General features: G+C 39.4%; 2 protein-coding genes across 3 annotated transcripts in view; both read left to right on the plus strand.

Annotated features, from left to right (window-relative positions):
- The window catches only part of LOC135710867 (uncharacterized), a gene marked incomplete at its 3' end in the record, with an annotated part of 36,277 nt that extends 14,847 nt beyond the window's left edge, over positions 1–21,430 (plus strand). Inside the window, exon 3 of the mRNA XM_065233570.1 lies at positions 20,807–21,430. Within this exon, the coding sequence (XP_065089642.1) occupies positions 20,807–21,430 (624 nt within the window). The remainder of the gene's footprint in view (positions 1–20,806) is intronic.
- The window catches only part of LOC135711155 (histone demethylase UTY-like), a 269,948-nt gene that overhangs the window by 155,450 nt on the left and 90,989 nt on the right, over positions 1–23,509 (plus strand). The window lies entirely within an intron of this gene.

A 23,509-nucleotide genomic window follows, 5' to 3' on the forward strand; every position in this document is an offset into this window, starting at 1 on the left:
AGTTAAAATTGGGTTATTTCCTGAATGATTCCGGGTTGGCTTAATGATGATATTAAAAACGTTGTAATTGTCCTCTGCAAAGGCTTTAAGAATCGATTCCTCTAATTCCAAATCATCCCAATAATGATCTTTTGTTGAGAAATATCGAGCTACACTCGAACCAATCAACGGTTTCACGCCACCAATCCACGGAATCAGCTGTTTTGATCGGTAAACTGGTAATATAAAGACAACTCCCATTTTCCGGCGAAGCCTGCGCAACGCAACCTTGAACCAGGTTACAAAGCTGTAAGCCAAAGAAAGAAACATGCAAAACACACCGTCCGCGCTCCAATCAGGTCCGGCCACCGTCCGTAATTTACTCCTATACAAACAACCCGAAAAATCTTTACGCACCCTCAAACTACTACAACCACTACCTACTACTCGCGGTCGTCGGTGCACGCATATCCATTGACCACCAATTTATCACGCACCTCCAAAATGCACCCTGATCCAAGCCCCGACAGAGTGTGCTAGGTTGCAGGTTGCGCCGGAAAGGAACGGGCGGCCTCCGGACTTGAGACGACGACGGCATGCAGTCGCACGCACTGGGTCACGAAAGTTGTTTCGGTGTTTATTATTAAATGTAGAAGAGTTCAATCAACTCTCGAACACAACCAACCAACCAACCACCGACCACCACCATCATCTCGGGTGGGACCCGGTCAACCGGTTCGACGCTAAGCAAACGAACACAGCCGCCAGTCAGTGTGGATGGAAACAAGTTTCTTAAGTGAAGCGTAACTGCCACCCGCTCCATCCCGGGTGGCTCGGTTGGCAGCGGCGGCGTGGTGCGGAGTGGCCACGAGGACCGGCTTATTTTCGTCTTTCTGGTTCCTACTTGTGCATCCATGGTGGATCGATGACTTCAATACAGGCGAACCGGTACACTACTACATACAACCGCGAGCGACGCGTCCAAGTCGCGAATTCCACGTAAACAACAACATTTCTCATTTTTTGGCAAAGTCGTGACGCGCGGATTTCATCGATGACACATTGGCGCTGCCGCCGCTGATGTTTACCCACTTTGGACAGTTTTTCGCTCTGCTTGGCATTATCTTCTATCTTCCCATTTTTCAGCGGTTGGAATGTCGGTTATTTGCCACACTTATTGGCCTTGCTCAGGTAAGGAAACGAATAGACATAGAGATAGGCAGAGAGGGAGAGATAGTTTCATTTGCATAAAATTAAAGTGAAACCGGATTCGGGACGTGCAAAAAATGTGCTGAAAACCGTTGGTCCCCTCTCCTAGGAGGCGGGCGTTGCGACGGCGGAGCGTTTATCTTCGGGCGGTTACGTTGCTAATATTTTGCACGGACACACGAGATGTAGTTCGTTGAACCCGTCCTTTCTCTAGAAGGGGTTTGAGATTGGAATGGCCTCGTGATATTGCGGACAAGTAGTTCATAGTTCAAAGGCTTGGTGGTGGAAATTGTCAGCATTTGTGACTGCCAGCAACATGGAAAGAAAGCGTATTTGTTGCAATAGAAAGTGAAAGTTGCGATGTGAGTTGCTTCAGTTGTTCGTTTAGCTTCTTTCTGGTTATTTAGTTCCATTATGCTCGCCCTTAGGGTCTAAGGTTCATTTTTTTAAAGTTGCAGTCTTAACAGCCAGGTTTCATTGAAAAATTTAAATAGTGTGAATGGCGAAATACCGGCCAAAAAATCCTTAAATGTTAATCCTTGACTATAACCTAGGCAATGGCCCTCCATATTGTATATGCCCAACCGGTTTTATAAATATGTATTATTCATCAATACCCTACCCTGTATGCATGAAAAAAACCCAAACTGGGTCTTTTAGGCTATATGAACCTCTTTGTAGATGGTCAGTTCCTGAGGATATCGTGCGAGCCCTGGTTGATTCAATAGATCATATGATCTGAACTTTTGAACGTTCAAAAGTTCAGATCATATGATCTAATAAATCAAACAGGATACGCACGATATTCTTAGGAACTGACCATCTTCAAAGAAATTCATATAGTCTTAAAGACCAAGTCAGGATTGCAGCCTTTGCGTTAAAATCAAACGCTAGGAAAATATTTCACCGAATTAAAAAACTACAACGGACAGCCCAATGGGGTTGTACGAACAGTTGACGTAGGACTACGCTCACATATGTTAACTATTTTGAACGAACGTTATTTAAAATTCCCGATATTATTATGACATCCGTGAATTTCTTCCGAAGTGTAATAATTGGTCAGTGTACAGACTACAAAACAGAATACCAGACACTGCGAAAAATTTCTGGTTCCTCTATTTATGCATTTCGATCAACATCCGAAGTCACTCCCCGAAAAAGACGGTTTTGTGTGAATTTTGTTCAGGCGGGTTTTACTTCTAGAAAATTTATGAAAATTAACTCTTTACGAGGAATTATTTGTGTCGCCCTGAAAAGGACGCTTTTGGTTTGATACGCATCGTCGTCTGTCGAGTGTCAAGCAAATTACCGGTTGTTTGCCGATGAACAACACACACTATATCGTGACGCCACTTATCACAGTTTCGTATTCTTCTGGATTACCGGGTTGTTCGATCTTTGTCGTGGGTGAGAATTCTGAGACCTCCACGGATACGGTGAGCTAGTTTGAGGATGGGTGAGCTTCGACATGACGATAACGTGCTTGATGGCGGTGGCCCACAATGCTTTCTCATGATGAGCAACTGTACCCAAACAGTGACAGTGTGGCTTCATCACTGCTACTCTGTCTAGAGCGCTCTTGCAGTCAGCTTTGGCAGCAAGCTGCTTGTGGAGCCTTTCGAACACGTCTGAAGTTCGAAAGGAAATGCGGCAACGGCTTGATTCGTTTGGGACCTACTATGTGATGTCTTTGTTAGGGAATACACCTTATGGTGTCAGCAAATGTATGGGAAATTTTGATGCTACAAATTTTAGTTAAATTTCTTATTTGTTTAACTATTTGCACTATTTGTACTATATGCCACAAAATTGATGGAGTAAGCCCTCGTCGAATGGCATATTGCATGACATATTTCACACTAATGCTTTGGAGATATATGCGTTCAAAACCTGACCCTTTCGTTACATGCTCATTTTTCGTACTCACAAAGTGTACCCCCATATAGTAAACAAAGACGTAGTCCTACGTAAAAAAAATACGTTTCTTACGTGGTAAATATCAGAGAACTTCAGCCAACTTCCACTAATTTTATTTATTTCAGAGAAGTTCAGAGCTCATTAGATCAATTTAGAACTGCAGGAAAGCTTCGAATACTTCAGAGATGTCCGAAGAGCTTAAGGAAATATTCGAACCATTCAGATAAGTTTCAAAAACCGAGAACTACAAGATAGTTCTGAACTTTGAGGATGTTTAAAGATCTTTGAGGGTAAGTTTCAATAACGTCAGGAAAAGTCGTGAACTTTGAATTTGCAATGAATTTCACTACACTCAATTTTAATAATTTTAGATGAACTTCAAGAAACTCCAGAAACTTCAGGTATGTTTAAAGGTCTTTTGGAAAGATCAGAGAGCTGCGGGAATGTTCTGAAAACTTCAGAGAATGTGGGAGCTTTATGGAAGTAACGAAAATTTCTGGAAAATTTCGAGTACTTTCGGCCCATTTTTTTCCGTGTTGGGTATATTCATCATTGCAACCGTTACTTCTATTGTAATTAATATTCCGGGACATTTGGTTTACTTCTGAATTTTTCGCTCAGGAACTTTACAGATATTCCAAAAACAAAGTCCAATAAACTTCAAGGTAGTTCAAAGTAGTTTGGATCATCAAAACAAGCGGGAACTTTAATGAAGTTGATGAAGATAATGTTGATGGTCCACCTCTTACCCCTTTGAGCTGGACGATTTATCTTAAAGCTAATTAAGTATCATCTTAACCAGATTAGTTAACAAAAAACGATCAGGTTACAATTACAGATATAGATTCCCTCAACAATTTTCAGTTGCTTCACAGCGATATAAATGTGAATAAGCTTAGGCGTTCACCTTTTTGTCCACTTTAAATATTCACAAGCATTCCCAGCTATCAATAGTTCATGAATAATCAACGAAGTATTGTAATGTACTAAAGGGTGTCCCACATCAAATTGTATCACTTAAATACCATAACCGTACACTCGCACCTTACGCTCAACTCCGCTCATTAGGTTCTGTACAACATCTGGGTGCAGCTTCTTCTGTACGGAAACTTACTTTTTCTTCATGTCTTACTCAGATTTGACCTCTTTGGGATGCTTCCGTAGTGCCTGATTCATAATAGCCCAGTATTTTTTGATGTGCCATAGTTCCGCTGTGTTGGAGGGGTTCATGTCCTTGGGTACGAAAGTGACCCCGTTGGCTGCGTACTACTCCAGGACAACATTTGAATAGTGGCACGAAGCTATATTCGACCAGAAGATCGTAGGCCCCTCGTGTTGCTTCAACAGAGAAAGTAGACGCTTCTGTAGACACTCCTTGAGGTAGATCTCCCCGTTTACAGTCCCGGTAGTCACGAACGGCGCACTCCGTTTGCCACATGAGCAGATCGCTTGCCAAATCATTTATTTCTTGGCAAACTTTGAAAGTTTCTGCTTCCTTACTTCCTCCGGAACATGAAACTTGTGCTGGGCGGTGAAGAACAGCGGAAGCTGCCGGAAGTCCTCCTTGACGTAAGTCTCATCATCCATGATGGGACAATGAGGCTTCGTCAGCATCTGGGTGTACAATTTCTGGGCCCGTGGCTTTCTCACCGTATTTCGCCGTTCGTAACGATTTGTAGCCTTCTGCACTTTGTACGTATGCAGTCCCTCCCGGTCCTTGGCTCTCTGAACGAAAGACTTGGACAGATTCAACTTTTTGGCCACATCCCTGACCATTGGGATTCCGCTTAAACGCTTTCACGACACGCTTGTGATCCTGATCACTAATAGAACATCCATTCTGACCGCATTTCTCCTTCCGTTCGATACTCAGAGTTTCGAAGTAACGTTTAATCACACGACTCACCGTTGACTGCACGATTCCGAGTTGTTTTTCGATGTCCCGATGAGAGAGTTGAGGATCTTCCAGGTGCTTGCGTAAAATCAATTCACGACGTTGCTTTTCGGGTGACGCCATTTTTTCCAACTTTCAAAAAGCTGACAGCGATAAAAAATATAGTGTAAACAATACACTCTAAACTACTTCTACCCAAATTTTCAAGAGAAAATACCCGATGGGTAATTTTCTACAGCGTTTTTCCCGTGATACAATTTTAGGTGGGACACCCTTTAGCAATCCCGCAATCTGATGCTATTTTCAGCAACGTTAAGAATGCTCACGAACTCCTGACATTCAACCAGAAAGCTTACTCCTAATTCTAAGCATCTTCCAAATAACCTTCAAAATTCATTTTTTATATCATATGTTAAATTCAGTCCTCTATATCTGTAATATGCGCGGGATATTCAGAAAATATTGATATTCGCATTATAAAAGTACCATTAATGGTTTAACATCAGAATTAAAATTACGAAAACCTTCAAAAAGTTTTGAGAATATCATGGAAATTCCAAGAATATTAATGAAGTTCCGAAAACATCAGGTTATATCCGAGAACTTAAAGAACCTTCAAAACAACGGGGAAGTTTTAAGATCTTTTAAGGGTTGGTTGCGAAGGCTTTGGGGAAGGGGGAGAGGTGGCTCATCGATTCTTCCGGTTCGCCTCCTAGCATCGTGCTATAAGGTACCAGGCGATAACCAGGGTAGTTGATGGATAGCTCGATGACGTCATTTCGTTGACGTCTGCAATGGGAAATTCTCATAGCAGGCGTTGACGATGGGACGTTGTCGAGTTGTTGAATAGCAACTATCGTGGTAACTCACCGATTACCTGTCGATCTGCCAAATTTGGAAAGACGTCTGCATTGAATTGTCTCACATAATAATATTCCGCCCACTATATCACAAGAAAGTGCGAGTAGCTGAGTGGAATGGAGATAAGTTAAGCATTGGGTACAGGACCAAGTCTCCCCTGGGTGGTGCCAAAAGATGAGCGCAATAGAATCATCAAGTTGCCATAAGGCACGGAATGAGACTATTGCATGGCTGGGTAGTCAAAGTCTTCCATTCGTTAGTCATTTCAGGTGGATTAGAACAGGTTTAGGTGGACGTTGGCAAGATTTGGATTTTTCAGATGTAATCCTGGATAGGACCCTCTCATTGAACGTCGCGTGAAAGTGGAACTTAATGAAGGCCTAAGTACTTTTTCGTAGTTTTTAGTTTTCGGATTTGAAAGATCGTCGGTTACAGTGGCCTGCTTACTAAGCAGAAAAACGCTGTCCCAGGTCCTTACATATCAAAGAGATTTATGGTAAAATCGCTTGTGTATCGTGTATTTTGCGAAACTCGTTGTTGTCGTTGGTTCCGGGTTTGAATGGATACACAAATTTGAGCAACGGTATTATGTGATATGAGGGGCTCGGTGGCCTTAGAGCAACCGTTTTTGTTTACTGAGCAGAACATCATGAGTCTAATCTAAGGCCCATCCACATTCAAGATTCGTCAATCGTTTTATTTGTTAATATGACTACATGGTAATAACAGCAACTCGGTGATTCAAAAGGTGCTCGTCTGCCTAGTGGCAAACGTTTTTGCTTACTGAGCAGAAGACCGTGGGTTTAGTCCCAAGCTCCTTCGCGTTATATGATCGTTAGGACATCAATTCAGCTTATCGTTTACCAAAACGAACCCTGCTGCAAACCCAACCCTCTTATCCAACATCCCAGTGATTCCTCGTGGAAGTGCAGAGGTGTTCTCGGCTTCCATCAAAGCGAGTGTCATGTCAACACAATCCTTCCCATTCCTTTCTTGACCTGTGTTCGGGCGCGGCCGGCGCTGGTATTGTCTAATTTAAGATCACCAGTTTTTACACATTGAGGATGATTGCTAGTCCCAAGCATCGTCTATTGGTTCTCTGTGTAATTACAGCTGATCTGGCAGTAAAAACCTAAAGATGGTCCAGAGAAATTCAGAGAAGTTAAGAGAATTAAAGAAAAAAAAATCGGAAATCTCACAGGAGTTCCTAAATGTTAGCGGAAATGTCGAAAACGTCGCTAAGATCTTTAGGGCAGTTTCATTAATTTCAGGTCATTAATTTCAGGGTGAAGAAACAAACCAGTCATGGACTGGAAGTCTTTATAATAATAATAACAATAAAAAAATAAACTTCAGGGCAATTCCAGGAACATCATCAGAATAGTAACGTAACAGGGTGGTCCACAAAATTACTAAGAAGTTTAAAAAAGTTCCGAGGAGCGTAAGGAAATACCAAGGATTTTGTGGAAGAAAGAAATTCAGAGAAATTATGGATTGCCTCTCGCTCTCACCCCAAAGGCCTGGGTTCAATCCCAGTCGGCGCCACCGGGATTTTCTGAGGCATAAAATCTCTGATCACGCCATCCTTCGGAAGGGAAGTAAAGCCGTTGGTCCCCAGTCCATGAGTTCATGGGTCAATAGGTAGGGTCCAGGTGTGGGAGCTGCCTCCCTGGCGTCGGTAGCATTACGGAAATCAAGATCGACGGAAAACAAATCAAGGAAAAAATAGGACAAATTCTGAAAAAATCCGGGCACTTCAGAGAAGCTGAGAGGCAATTTCATCAGCTTCAGGGACGCTGCAGAAACTTTTACGAAGTTCTAGGAAGTCAATGTAGCTTCAGAGAAATCCAGACAGTTTGAGGAAAATCGTAAAAACTTTAAAGAAGTTCCAAGAACATCAATAAAACTAAGTCTAGGGATCTTCAATGAAGCTCAGAGATCTTATGGGCAGTCTCAATTAATTCTGGGAAGTCAAGAATTTCTGACCTGGTTTCGAAACATTTAGGACAGCTTCATAAACTTCAGGAAAATTTCGGGAAATTTTCGATAGTAGATAAAAAGTGCCGGGAATTTCAGGGAAGCCCAGGAGTGCAGGAGTTCCAGAGCTTAGAAAACTTTAGAAATATTTCGGAATCTTCATAGAAGTTTAAAAATTTTCTGGAAAGTGTAATGAGTTTTAGGACAGTTCAATTTATTTAAGGGCAGTAATTATTGCAAAAACTTCAGGTTATCTTCAAGAACACCAGAAAAGACCAAAGATGGCAGTTCAATTGACGTTACAGAAGTTCTGAGAAACTCAAGTCATTTATGAAAACTTCAAGAATGTTCTGAGACCTTTGGGGAAGTCCATAGAACTTTCAAGTAATTTAGGGATTTATAGGCTGTTTCATTTAGTAGTGCTGCACCGAATATTTGACCGCCATATTATTCGACCGAATACTTTGACCGAATATCAGGCTAACGAAATTTCATCCAATCGTTTTGTCGGCTACTCATTTGTAAGAAAATGAATACCGATTACCAACACTATTCGGTGCAGCTCTATCATTTAGTACATTTGTTATGGGTGTTATGAATACTTCGAGGAAGATTGAAAAACGTCAGAGCAGTTCCATTAAATAATTGCAGGAACTTTCAAGAAACTCCGAGAAACTTTTTGTGGAATATTCCATGAATTTCAGGAAAATTTTCAGGTCCTCAGGAAAGTTTTATAAATATTAAGAAAATTTCTGGATCGTCAGAGAACTTGTGAGAATTTCTTGAATATTAAGGAACGAAAACTTCAGGCACGTCAAGCGAAGTTAAGAGATTTTAATGGAAGTTCCATGAGTTTCAAGGGATTTTAGGAAACTTCAGGGAAATAACGGGAACTTCAGGATAGATCAAAGTTAAAGTTCTTTCAGATCGATTAACGTTTAGAAAATTGAGGGAACTTTTAAAAAGTTCTGAGAAGTTCAGGGAAGTCTAGAGAAGTTTAATGAAGTTCAGAGATCTTTAGGTCAGTTCGAATAACTTCAGGGAAACTCCAAAAACATCAGAAAAGGAAGTTTAAAGATCTTGAAAAATCAGTAATTTTCCTATGGACAAGACCTATTTTGTGTTAAAAAGTTCTGCTCAGAAGTCGCTCTGCCTGGTGAGCGCTAGTGTGACATTCATTTTGAATTGTTTACCCCCGGATGGACTTGATAGAAGGTTTCCGTTTTCAGCAAAGTTGTACAGATGGATATGACCTATTTTGTGGTAAAAAGTTCAGCACTCAATTCACTCACCAGGTTCCACCAGGCTCGTGTAACATTCATTTTGAATTGTTTGCCATAACTTAACATTTTGACTTGATGGAAGGTTCCCGTCTTGGGTAAAATTTTTCATATGGACTCGACCTATTCGATGGTAAACAGTTTAGCTCACTATTTACTAGCCTAGATAGAAGGTTTCTATTTTTGACAAAGATTTTAAGATGAACTTAAACAATTATATGGTAATCATCGTATTTTAGAATTCACTCACCAGAGATCGCTTGAGTTTAGCTTTGTTTATATTGTTTGGCTCTATTTGACATTTCAACTAATTAGAATATCGCTCTCTTACAGCTATCTTGCTCATACAAAAATAATTCATTAGTTGCTAACTCTGTTTAGATGATTCCTGTCATTCACATTTAGAAATAAATACGCAATTTAAATTAAGCTTTTGTTTACATAAAAATGTTTTCTTAAAAATAAGATAAGGTTCATATCAGTCACTTTTGACCATCAATAGTCTAAGATAGGTCTTGTCCATCTGAGCAACTTTTCCCAAGACGGAAACCTTCTATCTAGTCCATTTGTTAAGTTAGGGTAAACAGCGCCGCCTGGTGAGTGAATTCTGAACTGAACTTTTTCTTTAAGATATGTCTTGTCCATCTCAACGACTTTGCTAAACACGGGAACCAACCATATGAGCAGGTTCTGTAGATATCGTTATATATTATACATTAAATGTGTATTTAAAGTGGCGTAACTTGATCATTTTCAGTTTAGCACCATCTAGTGAGTAAATTATGTTCTATAGTTTTGAAAATCTTATATTCCTGAATATCTTTGCAGGAGAAGGCAAGATCCTATTTGGCAAGGATATCGTGATATAAACATCTAACATCAAAATTTGCCACTTCATTGTTTTAACTAGTTCGTTTATTTGGAAGGCTCAATCGCGTTAACTTTACGGATTCGATAGTTCATTGTTCTTTGTTTGTAACAAAATTCACTAAATTCTATGTCTAGTATGAGTTGGGTCAAATACTCGAGGCTTACCCGAGGTTAAAGAGATGTCGAAGGATAGGATCAGGGGAAGAGCTTGGGGGTAAGGTTTCGTTGTCTCATCAGAGCGTTGTCGTAAGTATGAACGGTAGTGTGGTTATGCCACTTCATGGCATTCATTCCCTGTGAGATATCCACCCCTAAAATAAACTTTGATAATTTAAACTAAGCTACTTTACAAAACAATTGAAATTTTCTAAAATCTATAGAACCTTCGCTGAAATATGACAATTTTCATTTGGGGTCAAATTGAGCCCAAGGTAAGTTTTTTTTTTGGCACAGATGAAGGGTTAGTTATTCTTCTTCTTTGATTTTAGTACGTCGCTACTGGGAATTTACGCTGGTATCCAACTTAGTGTTCTTTGAGCACTTCCACAGTTGTTAGTTGAGAGCTTTCTAAGCCTGTACCATTTTTGAATTAGTATTATTGTGTGGTTAATAGTCAATACTGCATGCCCAGGAAAGTCGGGAAGTTTTTGTTCCCGAAAAAATCCCAGACCGGACCAGGAATCGAACCCCCAGCTGCCTCCAGCATGGTCTTGCTTTATAGCTGCACCTGAGCTAGGGGAGTCCCCCAGGCAGTTGTTAATTAAATGACCTTAATGAATGAAAAGCTGGCAAGTGATTTTACGATAAGAACTATTCATTTCTCAGACATCAAATCGTGAGGATAGGGAAACGAATTCAATGGCGTGGCGCTGTTGCATTCAACATTACACTTTTGCAGGTGGCATATCTGCCTTAACTTTTTCGCCAAATAATCATTTATTTGTATTTTCACTCATGAATAAATAACTCATAACTGATGGCATTTTCGTTTTTCTCTTTCCCATTTCAGGTAAGCCTCAATTTCTATGTAGAAGCGCAACGCTAGCATCAAATCGAAATGTGTTAATCTGACTGGTGGTGGCTTCTGGTGTCGATATAGCACTAACGACAAATTCGAGCGCAGTCTCGTACTGAAAGTTAAAATGCAATCCCTTGCACAATTTTTTAATTCATAAATCTAGAATGTCATTTGAAGAGGACGCAATTAATATCTGAAACATTTTCTCTTACAAAAATTTCCTACGAAATAACAATTTTACTCTAGAATCTAGAGCTAGAGAAAGATTGACTGTATCAAATGGTGTTGCAGATTTGCGTGACTACCCAAGCACCATCTTTAGTTTTATGAAGATTTTAAAGCAAGCTTCAAGCCAAAAATAATGACAAAGACAAAGTTAAAAGCCTTCTAAAAACTAGAAGATATCGTCCAACTGATTCACCTGAGAACTAGTTTGTACATCCGTAAAAAATCAACACCCAATAAAATGCTTCTGAATCATCGAATCGCACCATGGAACTGCACTTATCCCTTCAATCACAATTGTGCAGCTGAATGTTTGCCCTATCCACTTGGGTGCTGTGTAATCAGATGGTTCCCGTAAAAACCACAAAAATACAACAGAAAATTACGTCGCCGGCCATCAAATTCAATCAAACCGCAACAATTCACCAAACAACCAACGACCGACCAGCAGAGCCCAGGCTACTGAAAGCAATCTTCGTCAACCCGTATCGCAGTGGCAGGCAGTGAATTGGCGTCAAAAACCGCAGAATCATAAATTATTGAAATTCGTCATAAATTACGAAATTTGACTGAAGTATGTTGCGCTCTATTCATAGCTAGGGGAGGAAAAATAACCGCGCAATTGTCGATATAGGCCTCGGATAGTTTCTTGGCTTTGTTGTGTGTCGATCAGTTTCAGTGGTGTGTGCAATTCAAACCAACATACCGTCCGTAGGTATTTGTTTATCGATAGGACCACATTTTTTTTTTGGCAGAACGGTAACTGCCAGGAGCGAGCAAACAAGACTGTTATATGGAAGGGAGAAACTTTCGAATGAAGGCAGCGGGAATCCTTTCTCTTCTTGCTTTCCTGTCTAATGTGCTGCTAGACGGTTACCGGTAAATATTTAATGTACTAACTGAAAAGGGGTTTTGAATTTCGGCTTTAAAATTTAAAAGGATCTCCGAATGTCATCTATACGCAAAAGGTATACGCACATTAGACGAATGTGTACAGCCGTGTGTGTCCTGACGGGATGTTTTTTATGTAGGAAAAAAAAACGGCTAGCAGTCGAATTAAAAGGGGTTCCAGAAGCGGCGTTAGAACGCGTCAGCAACAGTTGAAAGTCGTTGAGATTTGTTTATTGCTGGCGGAAAGAATGTCGTTACCAACTTCCGAATGGATCAAAATGTCTGAAAGGGTACGATTGTTACGGTTTTATCGATGCGAGATCAATCTTGATTCATTCCAAGAAATCCTTGGAAATTTCTTAATTTGCTCACAATTCTGGTTGGAACAAAGGAGGCAGCAAAAATGAGGAAGGCGACCTCTACGACAGATGCACCAGTCGCGAGCTCCTCTTTGCACACGAAGCTTAATTTGCAGACATTAACTAATTTCGAACATGCTATCGGATGCAGTTTCGTACCACTCGAGCAGACGACCAGGTAGAAACTGTGGAATGAGCGAAAAACTCACACCACGTCTATAAGCAAGCCCAGCAACAGACAGCAGACGACCGACAAGGATATGCAAGGTTGCTTTTTTGCCAGTGAACGATGGTTCTAAAACAGCGAACAGCAAACGGGGAAGGAGCTTACGAAACGACATAAAATTGGCTATGCGGGTGCAGGTTGCAACAAACGGGGAAAACATAAATCTTGCATATTGTACAAAGGAAAGTACGGAAGGATGTATACCGACCCGGGTATGGGTGGTGTTGTGAGTACTTTCGGTCTGCTATCATTCGATAAACTCGTGAAAGTTTGGACTGCTGGAATGAACCAAGGTCTTTGGGACGTAAGCGAAACAACAACAATGTTGCCCGAGGTTATTTCCGCAACCAGAAGAGTAGCTAGCTCGAGTATGCTTTTCAGGCATGTGCTTCCGTTTCCTGTGTGTTTGTGTGTGTGTGTGTCGAGAATTTTCAAATGTTTTCCGAATTCGGTATAAGGATTGCAGTGCTATCTCTACAGGGTTCGAGAGGATATTCACAATGATCGTAAATTGAATTTGCTTCAATAGAGCTTAATGTACCTTGATTATAAAAAAATGCCCTGGCATTATCAGATATTCCATCCTAACATTGTGTCTTGATGAATTTCAATAAATAAATGAAAATAAATGTAATGAAATTGATTAACCTAATATGTGCATTAGGGTTGGTCAAGTGGATCACAACCTCCTGCTCCCCACTGCTCTTTCGATCTGTACTGAGGTCCCCAACAACTGTGCCAGAAGTTAGGCCAGAACTTTACGGGACCTTCGTGTGACATTATGTTGACCCAATGCACTAGGAAGGTTAACTCAAAACGCTCCTCAGAAATGCTCTGGAATTCTCATCAGAAATCCCTTGGAATTTTCTGAATTTTCCTGAAACATTCCTAAGGATTTCAAGTTAATTTTGCTACATTTTTTTTTGGAATCACCCTCAGAATATGATCCTTCTTATATTTGTCTCAGAACATCATTTAAATTCTCTTTATAAATCTTGTTGAGTTCGCCTTAGAGTTCTCCTCACGAATAAAATTCAACACACTTAGAAATGACCCCTTTTTTCAAAACCTAACCTGGTTTAAATAATCGAGAATTGTCATTGTTGTGAAGTTTTCATTTTTTAAGCTTTAAAACTAATTAATTAAATAGCCTGATTTTTACCGAACAGTTCAGTTGTTGAAAGTTCGGTAAAAATTACCAAAGTGGATAATAATTTCTATGTGTGAAGTCTCTTCAGAATTACCCAGGAATTCAATTCAGCACTTCTTTTCTTCCCCCAGATATACATTGGAATTCGCCTCAGAATTTCATAGGACTCTCAAAATTATGCACAGAGCTCATTTAGAATTTTCCCAGTTTTTTTTTTGTGATTTGTCCTCAGCGTTTCCTTTGAATTAACACTTTAATTCCTTTTAAATTTACTCGGTATTCTCGGCAGAATTCTATAAAAAAAATCTTTAAATTGTTAGATCCATGAAAGTTCTTTCAAGTTTTAAAGCCTTGGACAATTTTTCAGGGTGAAATCAGGGATCTTGATCTTTCAAGATCCCACGTTTTAAATATTTTCTCAGTCCAAGATTGACTTTTTCTTAATCTAGGATCATGAAGATTTTTATAATGCGCAAATCTCGAAAATATGTCATAGCCTAAGACTCCAAACATATGTCGACGTCAATCTTGGAGCAAATTTCTAAAATCCCAAATTTACTGAATATTTTTCAATAAATTGCAGACGTCGAGACCTGTGCACCAATGTTCTTCTAATTTTAACTCACACATTCAAGCCAGTCTGCAAATACGATACACTTCCAAGGCTTAGCAGACTGCTGTTCCCGTGTTGATCCCTTCAGCGCGGGCTTGTTTGAATGTTTTAATTAAGTCTAGTTGCGCAAACCGCCATGTATTGTGGATTTTTTTTTTGTATATTTCAAGCATGATTTAATTGTATTTCCAGGTAATAGAAGGTCTGGCAATCACTTTACTTAAATCAGGCATTTGACCATTCTCAAGCTTGCCACTCGCCACCAAAAAAATCTCGGTGTCCAGGGTTTTGAATACTCATAAAGTATTAATTTTTCATGAGCTTTATTTAAAAATAAATTATAAATATTGATGATTAACTATTGAAATATTTCAGCTTTTATCACTTTTAAAAAAAATTTATTCAAAATTTCAAAGAAAAAAATACCGTGTTTATTTTTTTTCCAAAATTACTTAACTCTTTTAAACAACTTTGTCTCAGGCGTCATTTAGGCTAGAAGTGACGTTTTAGTGCTACACATTATTGAAAAATATTAAAGACGCTATTTTGAAAAAAAAAAATAATAATACAACATCAGATATGGCCTAAATTATGCAAAAATGATAATAATTGCCATAATCCTAATTCCATAACACATAATTCTAGATAGAGCTGGAATAAGGGCGTAATAGTTTTTGTATACAATGCCTTCTCTCGATGATTTCTAGAAAATAAAGACTCACCCATGCAAATATACATCACCTCCCCTACCCGATGGTTATTAGACTGATGCAAAATTTGACAATTTCGCTCCGCAGTGCTCAAACCGTTCCAAATTGGGTCTTGATTAGTCTCCCAAAATTTGAACTCTTTTGGTAAGAAAATAACATGGCACAAACCATTTCATGTTTATATGGAAATTACTATGGAAAAACCATTTTTTTTGTTCTTATCCACCTAAAAATTCACCATATCACTTTGCTTTAAATAATGTAAATGTTCTCAGCTACAATTTTGTTGAAGATCACTTTTCGATAGAATGTAAGCATCAAAACTTATTAATGATCCCGATATCTTAGGATTATGCTCAATCAACTTTTCAGCAGGCAACATTGGTGTTTCTGGTGCGAAGAATAGAGCTAAAGAATCATGACTACTATGTCGCACTGCAGAATACAGTGTTGCCCACAAAACAGCTGCTTAATCATGGGATAAGTTTATCAATCTCTTAAACAAATAATAACTATTTTAAATTACGTTTGGCCTAAAACTATATTCTGCAAAGTTGTAGGTGAGAAAATTTTCCATAAGAATAGCTATTGATCTTTTAAACAGTGCAATATGGAAAAAGGCTACATGACAATGAACAAAAAGTTTGGATTTCCCATAGTAATGTCCATATAAACTTCAAATGGTTTGTGCCAAATTAGTTTCTTACCAAATGATTTCAAATTTTCGAAGACTAATCAGGACCAGAGCTTAAAATTATTGACTGCCTAGGCTGAGTGTGAAAGCACTGCACTATTCAATCCATTGCTCTGTGCAGACCGTTTGTACCAAACGGTAAAGGACGAGGCAATGAAAGAGCCAACAAAAACATTCAGTCACTCACGAGCAGGCGACGCACACCGTTTGCCGCTCACACAGCATGTAATTGAGTCATTTTTCCATAGAAAATGCACGCTCAGTCATTCAAAACAAATATTGGGTACCATCACGGCAGAATAAACGTGTTGACTGAGCTACTGACTGAGTGCTCGGCTGTCAGTGACTCGTTTATCTCTGAATCATTCAGACTCTCACGAGGCAGTGACTGATGAGGCAGATGGCAGTTCATATTCATAACAAAATGACTCAATGAACCTGACTGTTTTGCGCACTGATCAGGACCCGATTCGGAACCATTCGAGCACTGTGGAGCAAAAATGTCAAATTTTACATCAGTCTAATGGTTATGTTGGATTGCGTGAGCGTGCCTTGAATTCCTAGAAGTCATTGTTTACAAAAGTTGTTATTCCATAATTCCAGCTCTATATAGAATTATGCAAAGTTTCATGCAAATCGGAGAAGGTCGAGTCTTATTTTTTTATCCTATTTGGTGGAACTTGACATTTGAAGAATGACATGTTTAACATTACTTCAATGACACACTTTTACACAGTTTATTTTTCCCCATGTTTTGGCGAGAAAATGTGACATTTCTTATTTAGTTTCCTATGACTTTATCTCAGACGTCATTTCGATTAGATGAGTTCATTTCATGCTATGATTTATTGAAAATTCTATTCCATCTATGATTTATAGAAAAATTTAAAATACGCCATTTTGAAAATTAAAGTAAGAGTTAAAATGATCGAATTCCAGAACAAACTCCAGTGAAGAAAACTGCGATGTTTTATGGAATTATGATAGGTAAAATCTAAAATATCTTTATTTTCCCGCTATTTTTCCTGGAACTGCTCATACTTACAGTTTTTTTGCCCAGTTTCTGTTTCAACAACTTTAAGTTAGCTACATGCATAAATGATGTAGCATTTTAGTTGTTCAAAAATATGCTACTTCATTAGATTGTGTTTCCTCCAGCCATTCACCACGTACATTTTTTCTGCAGAGATGTCACAAAATGTCACAAGATTTTCTCTATAACATTTTCATGACATTTACCACCTCCAGTGCTGCAAATTATCGACCATACACTTCATTATTGACAAAACAGCTTGCGTCACTCACTCGAGCTGACAAAGATCATCAAGGGAAAACATATAAATTGTCAGTGATAATACAGTCAGTGACGACCATGTAGAATGTTTCTTATTACCTAAATTTGTATTGAAATTAAATTAATTATGCAAAATAAATCCATGTAGCCGTTAAAGTGTACAAGCATCTACGTCCGTAACAGCATGGATAACAATAATGTGTAAAAAAATTGCATGAAATTACACTTTCTGTTGCCAGCTGAATCTTTGTCATTGCCGAAATATTGCTTTCAATGACAATGACAATTCTCAGCACTGGTTTCCTATTTCCGTGCAAAGGCAAGTGGCTCGTATTCCGGAGAATGTTTTTTAAACGGATAAATAACAAGTAAATAAATATTTCTACAGCCCCTAAAGAATGTCCAAAATAGTTCGAATTGTAGAAGCAGCGTTTATTTTTTATTTTTTCAAGATTGAAAAATCTCTTCCAACGCACATCATTTGATCAATATCAAATTTGAAGAAATATTTAATGAAAAGATATGCATTTTATAAGTTAAATTTTGGCTTATGGAAAGGAGGTTATAAAAATTTAGTTACGTCATATTTAAACCTGGCTTGTTTATTTAGCCTAATGGCGAAGGTTCTGTGAAAATTAAATTCAATGAAATAATGGGAGCAAATTAATTGCCGACTTGTTTTGCAAACCATTCCCATTAAATTTAGTTGTTTTTGTTCTGGAATGCTCCGAGCTAAAACAATTTCCAATTACCTCAATTCCACAATATCCAAACAGCATGTACCTGTGACATTAATTCGACATGGAGGAAAACAAAATAAGAAAAATTCTTAAAATATCCATTGTTTATGCAACAGCCAATTACCACCGGTTCGGGATGGATTTCCGGAATAACTTCCTGGTGGACAGTGTATTAATTGTGTTTTAGAGAAATACTGGCTCGGTCGCGAACATTTACACGCATCGTATCCAAAACAAGCCAAATGTTATTCGGCGCTGGCATTCAAACAACTGTGGAAAAACATTTCTGCTAAAGCAAAAAAAAGAAACAGAGAAGCCAATCAGCGGCGAAACTGGGCCACCGTTATTTACATGCAAAATAATAACATCGTTTGGAGGTGCACCATTCACCGAATGATCCGCAGAGGGAAGGAGATTTGTATTTTTATTACTTTCTTATTATACTGTCAGTAGCAATCGTCGAGTGAAGGTGCCGTCGCGCGTAGGTGGTGACGACGGCCACGATGGATATGTATGGCAAGAATGATGAGAGGGGTTTCTTTTGTGCTTAGATTGCACTTCTTCAGTATAAAATGCTAATACTCACGCCCTAGCTATAGAGTGTGGAAAGTAGGGCAAACCCGACTGCATTTTTCTCTTTTTTTTTCACTCTTCAGTGAAGGGTACGTGAAGCGTCCTAGGTGGGTGTGGTGCTCTTCTTCGATGGTGCCAAGATGAAGTCTTCGTAAAAAGTCGATAAATGCTCAAAAAATTTAAATTTAACAAGCAACATGTTCCACGCACGTCTTCTGACCACGGATCATTGTTTGCGATAAACAAAATTCGATTGTAATTCACCATTTCCGCGAACCATCTACTTTTAATCCCCTTTCGAGTGAAACGACTGTAGCAGTTTTGGCTGAACAGTTTTTCCCCCTGGCAGTATGTATGTGTTTATTTTCAATGACCTATCACAGCTAGCAGGCTGGCTGGCTGTCGCCATATAATCTGAGACCGTACCAACTGAAAATAAAACTACAAAAGAGACCACACCGGGCCGAAGGCCGCGGGCAATGGGAAACTATTTTTACCGAAAACTTTCGGCCGTAAATTTTTTGCACTTCCACCACCCTTCCTCTGCTGTACCACTTCTATCAGCTTCATACCTATCCATTTCCCGTATGTACATGCACACTATCTAGTGATAGCAGTAGTACATCAGCAGCATGGTTAAAAGGGACCCACCAATACCAAGTCACGCGCCACAACAACAAACCCGACTTTGTAGCGAAAGCATAAATTTCCCGTCGGTGTATGGGTTAGCGGAGTACGGTGAACGTGCCCCCAACAAACAGAGCTTCAGCATAGCTTTTCCTACCAACACATGCGAGGGCCCTTGCCTGCCATATCGGTCATAATATCGTCAGTATTAGTACCCAGAGTAGCACCAGTTCCGCGAACCAACACAAGGTACCAAGTCTCGTATCACTGCGAGGCCATTGAGACGTTCCGTGGATGCACGTAGACACCGACTACTCCTCCCGCAGTTGTCGATGATGTTGGGTATGTGTGCGGACGGTCGCTCGTTCCCTTCCTCACGTGCCTAATGTTGTTATTTAATACCCGTGTTCTGCTGGGAAGTATGGGCAGAAAGCAGAGGCAGTCACAGTCAGCCTGTATAACGGAGCGGTGGAGGTGACGGCCGGGAACGTCTCGTCGTTCTCTATACTGTATAGATACCTACAGATGGAGGACGTCGATGGTCGAGTACGACAAAGCTACGTTGAGGGTGTTGCGCGGCGCAGGGTGGAAAATGGTGCGCGGGAGTTTCGGGAAATCTGCCTGCAAATAAGGAAGGCAATTGTGCTATGGAGGGAGAGGAAGCAATAAAACCAAATCATTTATCAAACTTAGGGCACGGTCCGGTATGGTGTGGTACTATACGTACGTACGTACGGCGCGGAAAAGGTGCGCGAGGATAAGGGAACCGGGGAGGAGGCAATAGTGCCGGATACGGAAGCTGGAAAATATTTTCGATGGCTGGGAATGGTCCACGAGAGAAGAGGGTGGAGATGGGGGGCGAAGAGGAAAACTATTAAAGAGAACAAAAACGGCTGGATTCATACAGAACTTGAAACGGAGTTTTTCAGGCTAGGATGATGGCCTCTTGAGCGGTGGTGATTGATCGATGGAAAAATGCTCCCTGTCTGAATAGGGGTGTCATTTATCGGATTATTTGATTAAGCAAGATATTTTCAAGATGTTAAAGCTCAGCTTTTTCCATAGCAATGTCTTTTTCTGAAATGAGCGTGTAAAGCAATTCATGAAAATCATTAACACATTCAACACTGTAAATACAGTTCATAACAATTTTATAAGCTAGGGGAAATGGATTTAATTTCAGTCCGCATCGTGCTCTCTTGCCGTGCGGATCTATTTGCTTTTTGCTGAAGGAAGTGTTACTACTACCTAAAGCTACAACAAATTTTAACAGCACTTTTCAGTGCTCAACCTGTAAAAATTTTCTACCTTGTTCAACTCCTCTTATTCCTCTTCGATCCTTGTTTGGACCCTACCCGAGGTAATCCTTCTTGGATATCGATTTGGAAAATTCCTCTTCGATCCTTCAGATTCTTATAGTAATCTGCTTGGAAGTCGATTTGGATAAAAATTTACTGCCGCCATGGCGCCTAAACGCAAAAGAAAGGGGCAAACTCTTGACCCCCCTTCTGATGAAATTAATTTGAGTAATCAATTTGATTTGCTCACGGATGATGAGAATGATCCATCATCCAAGAAAAATTCTAGTAAACTTTCCCGGCTTAATGCCAAGAAGGAAAAGATTCCCCCTATTGTGATAACCACTACCGATTTCCATGCTCTTCGCATGGAACTTTTGAATTTCGTGAAAGTTAAGTTTTCACTACAAATTGGACGTCGGGGTGAATGCCGTGTATTGGCTGAAACCTTGGACGGATTTAAATGTCTTCTCAAGTATCTTACTGAGAAGAAGCACAAATTTTTTACTTACGACACCAAAACTGAACGTGTGTTCAAGGTTGTCATGAAAGGACTGCCCAGTGGTGAATCCCTGGATCAGATCAAAGATGAATTGGCAAAATTACTTGGAGTTGTGCCACTCCAAGTAATCAAAATGAAAATGAAATCCCGTCCTGGCGATTCGCGCAACGGGATTTCTAATGATTTTTATTTAGTTCACTTCAAGTCTAGTGAACTAAACAACCTTAAGGCCTTAGAAAAAGCTAGCCTTATGCTCCATGTCCGAGTGAAGTGGGAACACTTCAGGAAGACTGGAGGAAATTTCCAAAACCTCACCCAGTGCCGTAAGTGCCAGGGATGGGGTCACGGAACTAAAAATTGCTACATGCCAGCTAAATGCATGAATTGTGGTGATTCCTCTCACGCAAAGGACGACTGTCCTGTGAAGGAAGATCCTAAGAAATTTAAATGTTCAAATTGTGGTGAAAACCACAAATCCAATTTTTGGGAATGTAAGACTCGCAAAGCGATCCTACAATCTCGTTCTAACCGTCAGGTAGGAAACGCTCCACGTTTCCGACCAGGTACAAATTCCTCTGCTGTTAACAACGGTCAGCGAGGAACAAATTCTACATTCGTACCCGTAGGTACAAATATCTCCCCTGCTTCAAATGTTTCATCTGTACCTACTCCCCTCGCTGCTAACAATGTTCAGCGAGTTAATGGAGCTACCTATGCTGCTATTGCAGCGGGTAGAAATCAAAATACTAACCAACGTTCTAATGGAAATTTTGACAATTTTGACTTAGGAAGCATTACTGCCCCCAAAATGGAATTTTTACAGAATTCATTAATTGACATGATTTCTGATATGCTTAAATCTAACTCCATGTTTGATGCTATTCAAACTGGAGTAAAATTTGCAAATAATATTGTCATGACTTTAAAATTCAGTAATGGATTTTAAAGCATTAAATATTGTAAATTGGAATGCTCGATCTCTTAAAGATAATGAAGACGAGCTATTTAACTTTTTAAGAGTTCATAACGTGCATATTGCCGTTATAACTGAAACGTTCCTTAAACCTGCCCATAAGGTTAAGAAGGACGCAAACTACTTGATTTATAGAAATGATCGTCTTGATGGACCCTGTGGTGGCGTTGCCATCATTATTCATAGACGAATCAAGCATAAAATTCTTTCTTCATTTGAAACCAAAGTTTTTGAAACTTTGGGGGTTTCTGTTGAAACAAAATTTGGACAACTTACGTTTATAGCTGCCTATTTGCCATTCCAATGCGTAGGCCAGCAAAAGAATTTTCTCAAGGGTGACCTCCAGAAACTTACCCGTCATAGGTCTAAATTCTTCATTATTGGTGATTTTAATGCAAAACACCGCTCATGGAATAATGCTCAAAGCAATTCCAATGGTAATATTCTGTTTGATGATTGTCCTGCAGGTTATTACACTATTCAATATCCAAACAGCCCAACATGCTTTTCTTCTGCAAGAAATCCCTCCACTATTGATTTGGTCTTAACTGATTCATGTCAACTTTGTAGCCAATTGGTTACCCATGCTGACTTCGGTTCTGATCACCTTCCAGTAACTTTTGAAATATCCCAAGAAATAATTTGTAATCCCAACAGCTCTACTTTCAATTACCATAGAGCTGATTGGGAGCAGTATCGAACATTTATGGAATATAACTTCGATCCAAACATTCCTTTGCAAACCAAAGATGAAATTAATTATGCTCTTGAATCTCTGACTACTTCTATAGTTGAAGCAAGAGCTGCCTCAGTACCAAAATGCGAGGTTAAATTCGATTCAATTATAATAGACGATGATCTTCAGCTCTTGATCCGTCTTAAAAATGTCCGTAGGAGACAATATCAAAGAACACGCGATCCTGCCATGAAAGTTATCTGGCGGGATTTGCAAAAACAAATTAAAAAGCGATTCTCTGCCCTGAGGAACAAAACTTTTGAAAATAATATTTCTAAATTAGACCCGAGTTCCAAACCCTTTTGGAAACTCACAAAAATTTTGAAAAAACCTCAAAAGCCTATTCCAGCGCTTAAAGAAGGTGGTAAAATTTTGATCACAAATTTGGAAAAAGCTCAGAAACTTGCTAAGCAATTCGAGAGTTCCCATAATTTCAGTTTGGGTCTTACTAGTCCTATTGAGAATCAGGTTGCTCGGGATTTTCTGAATATTTTCTCTCGGGAAAATATTTTTGATGATTCCTGGGGGACTGATTTGGACGAAGTAAGGTCTATAACTAAAAATTTTCAAAATATGAAAGCTCCAGGTGATGATGGAATTTTCTATATCCTCATCAAAAAACTCCCAGAGAGTACCTTGTCTTTCTTGGTAAAATTATTTAACAGATGTTTCCATTTGGCATACTTTCCTGATAAATGGAAAAATGCAAAAGTTGTTCCAATTTTGAAGCCGGATAAAAATCCAGCTGAAGCTTCTAGCTACCGTCCAATAAGTTTGCTTTCTTCAATAAGTAAACTTTTTGAAAAGATAATTTTGAATAGAATGATGCTTCACATCAATACGAACTCAATTTTTGCAGATGAGCAGTTTGGATTTCGCCATGGGCATTC

This window comes from Ochlerotatus camptorhynchus, unplaced genomic scaffold, assembly GCF_037179485.1.
Source record: "Ochlerotatus camptorhynchus isolate MF236.1 unplaced genomic scaffold, CSIRO-AGI_Acam_v1.1 ptg000037l, whole genome shotgun sequence".
In the NCBI taxonomy this organism is placed as follows: domain Eukaryota; kingdom Metazoa; phylum Arthropoda; class Insecta; order Diptera; family Culicidae; genus Ochlerotatus; species Ochlerotatus camptorhynchus.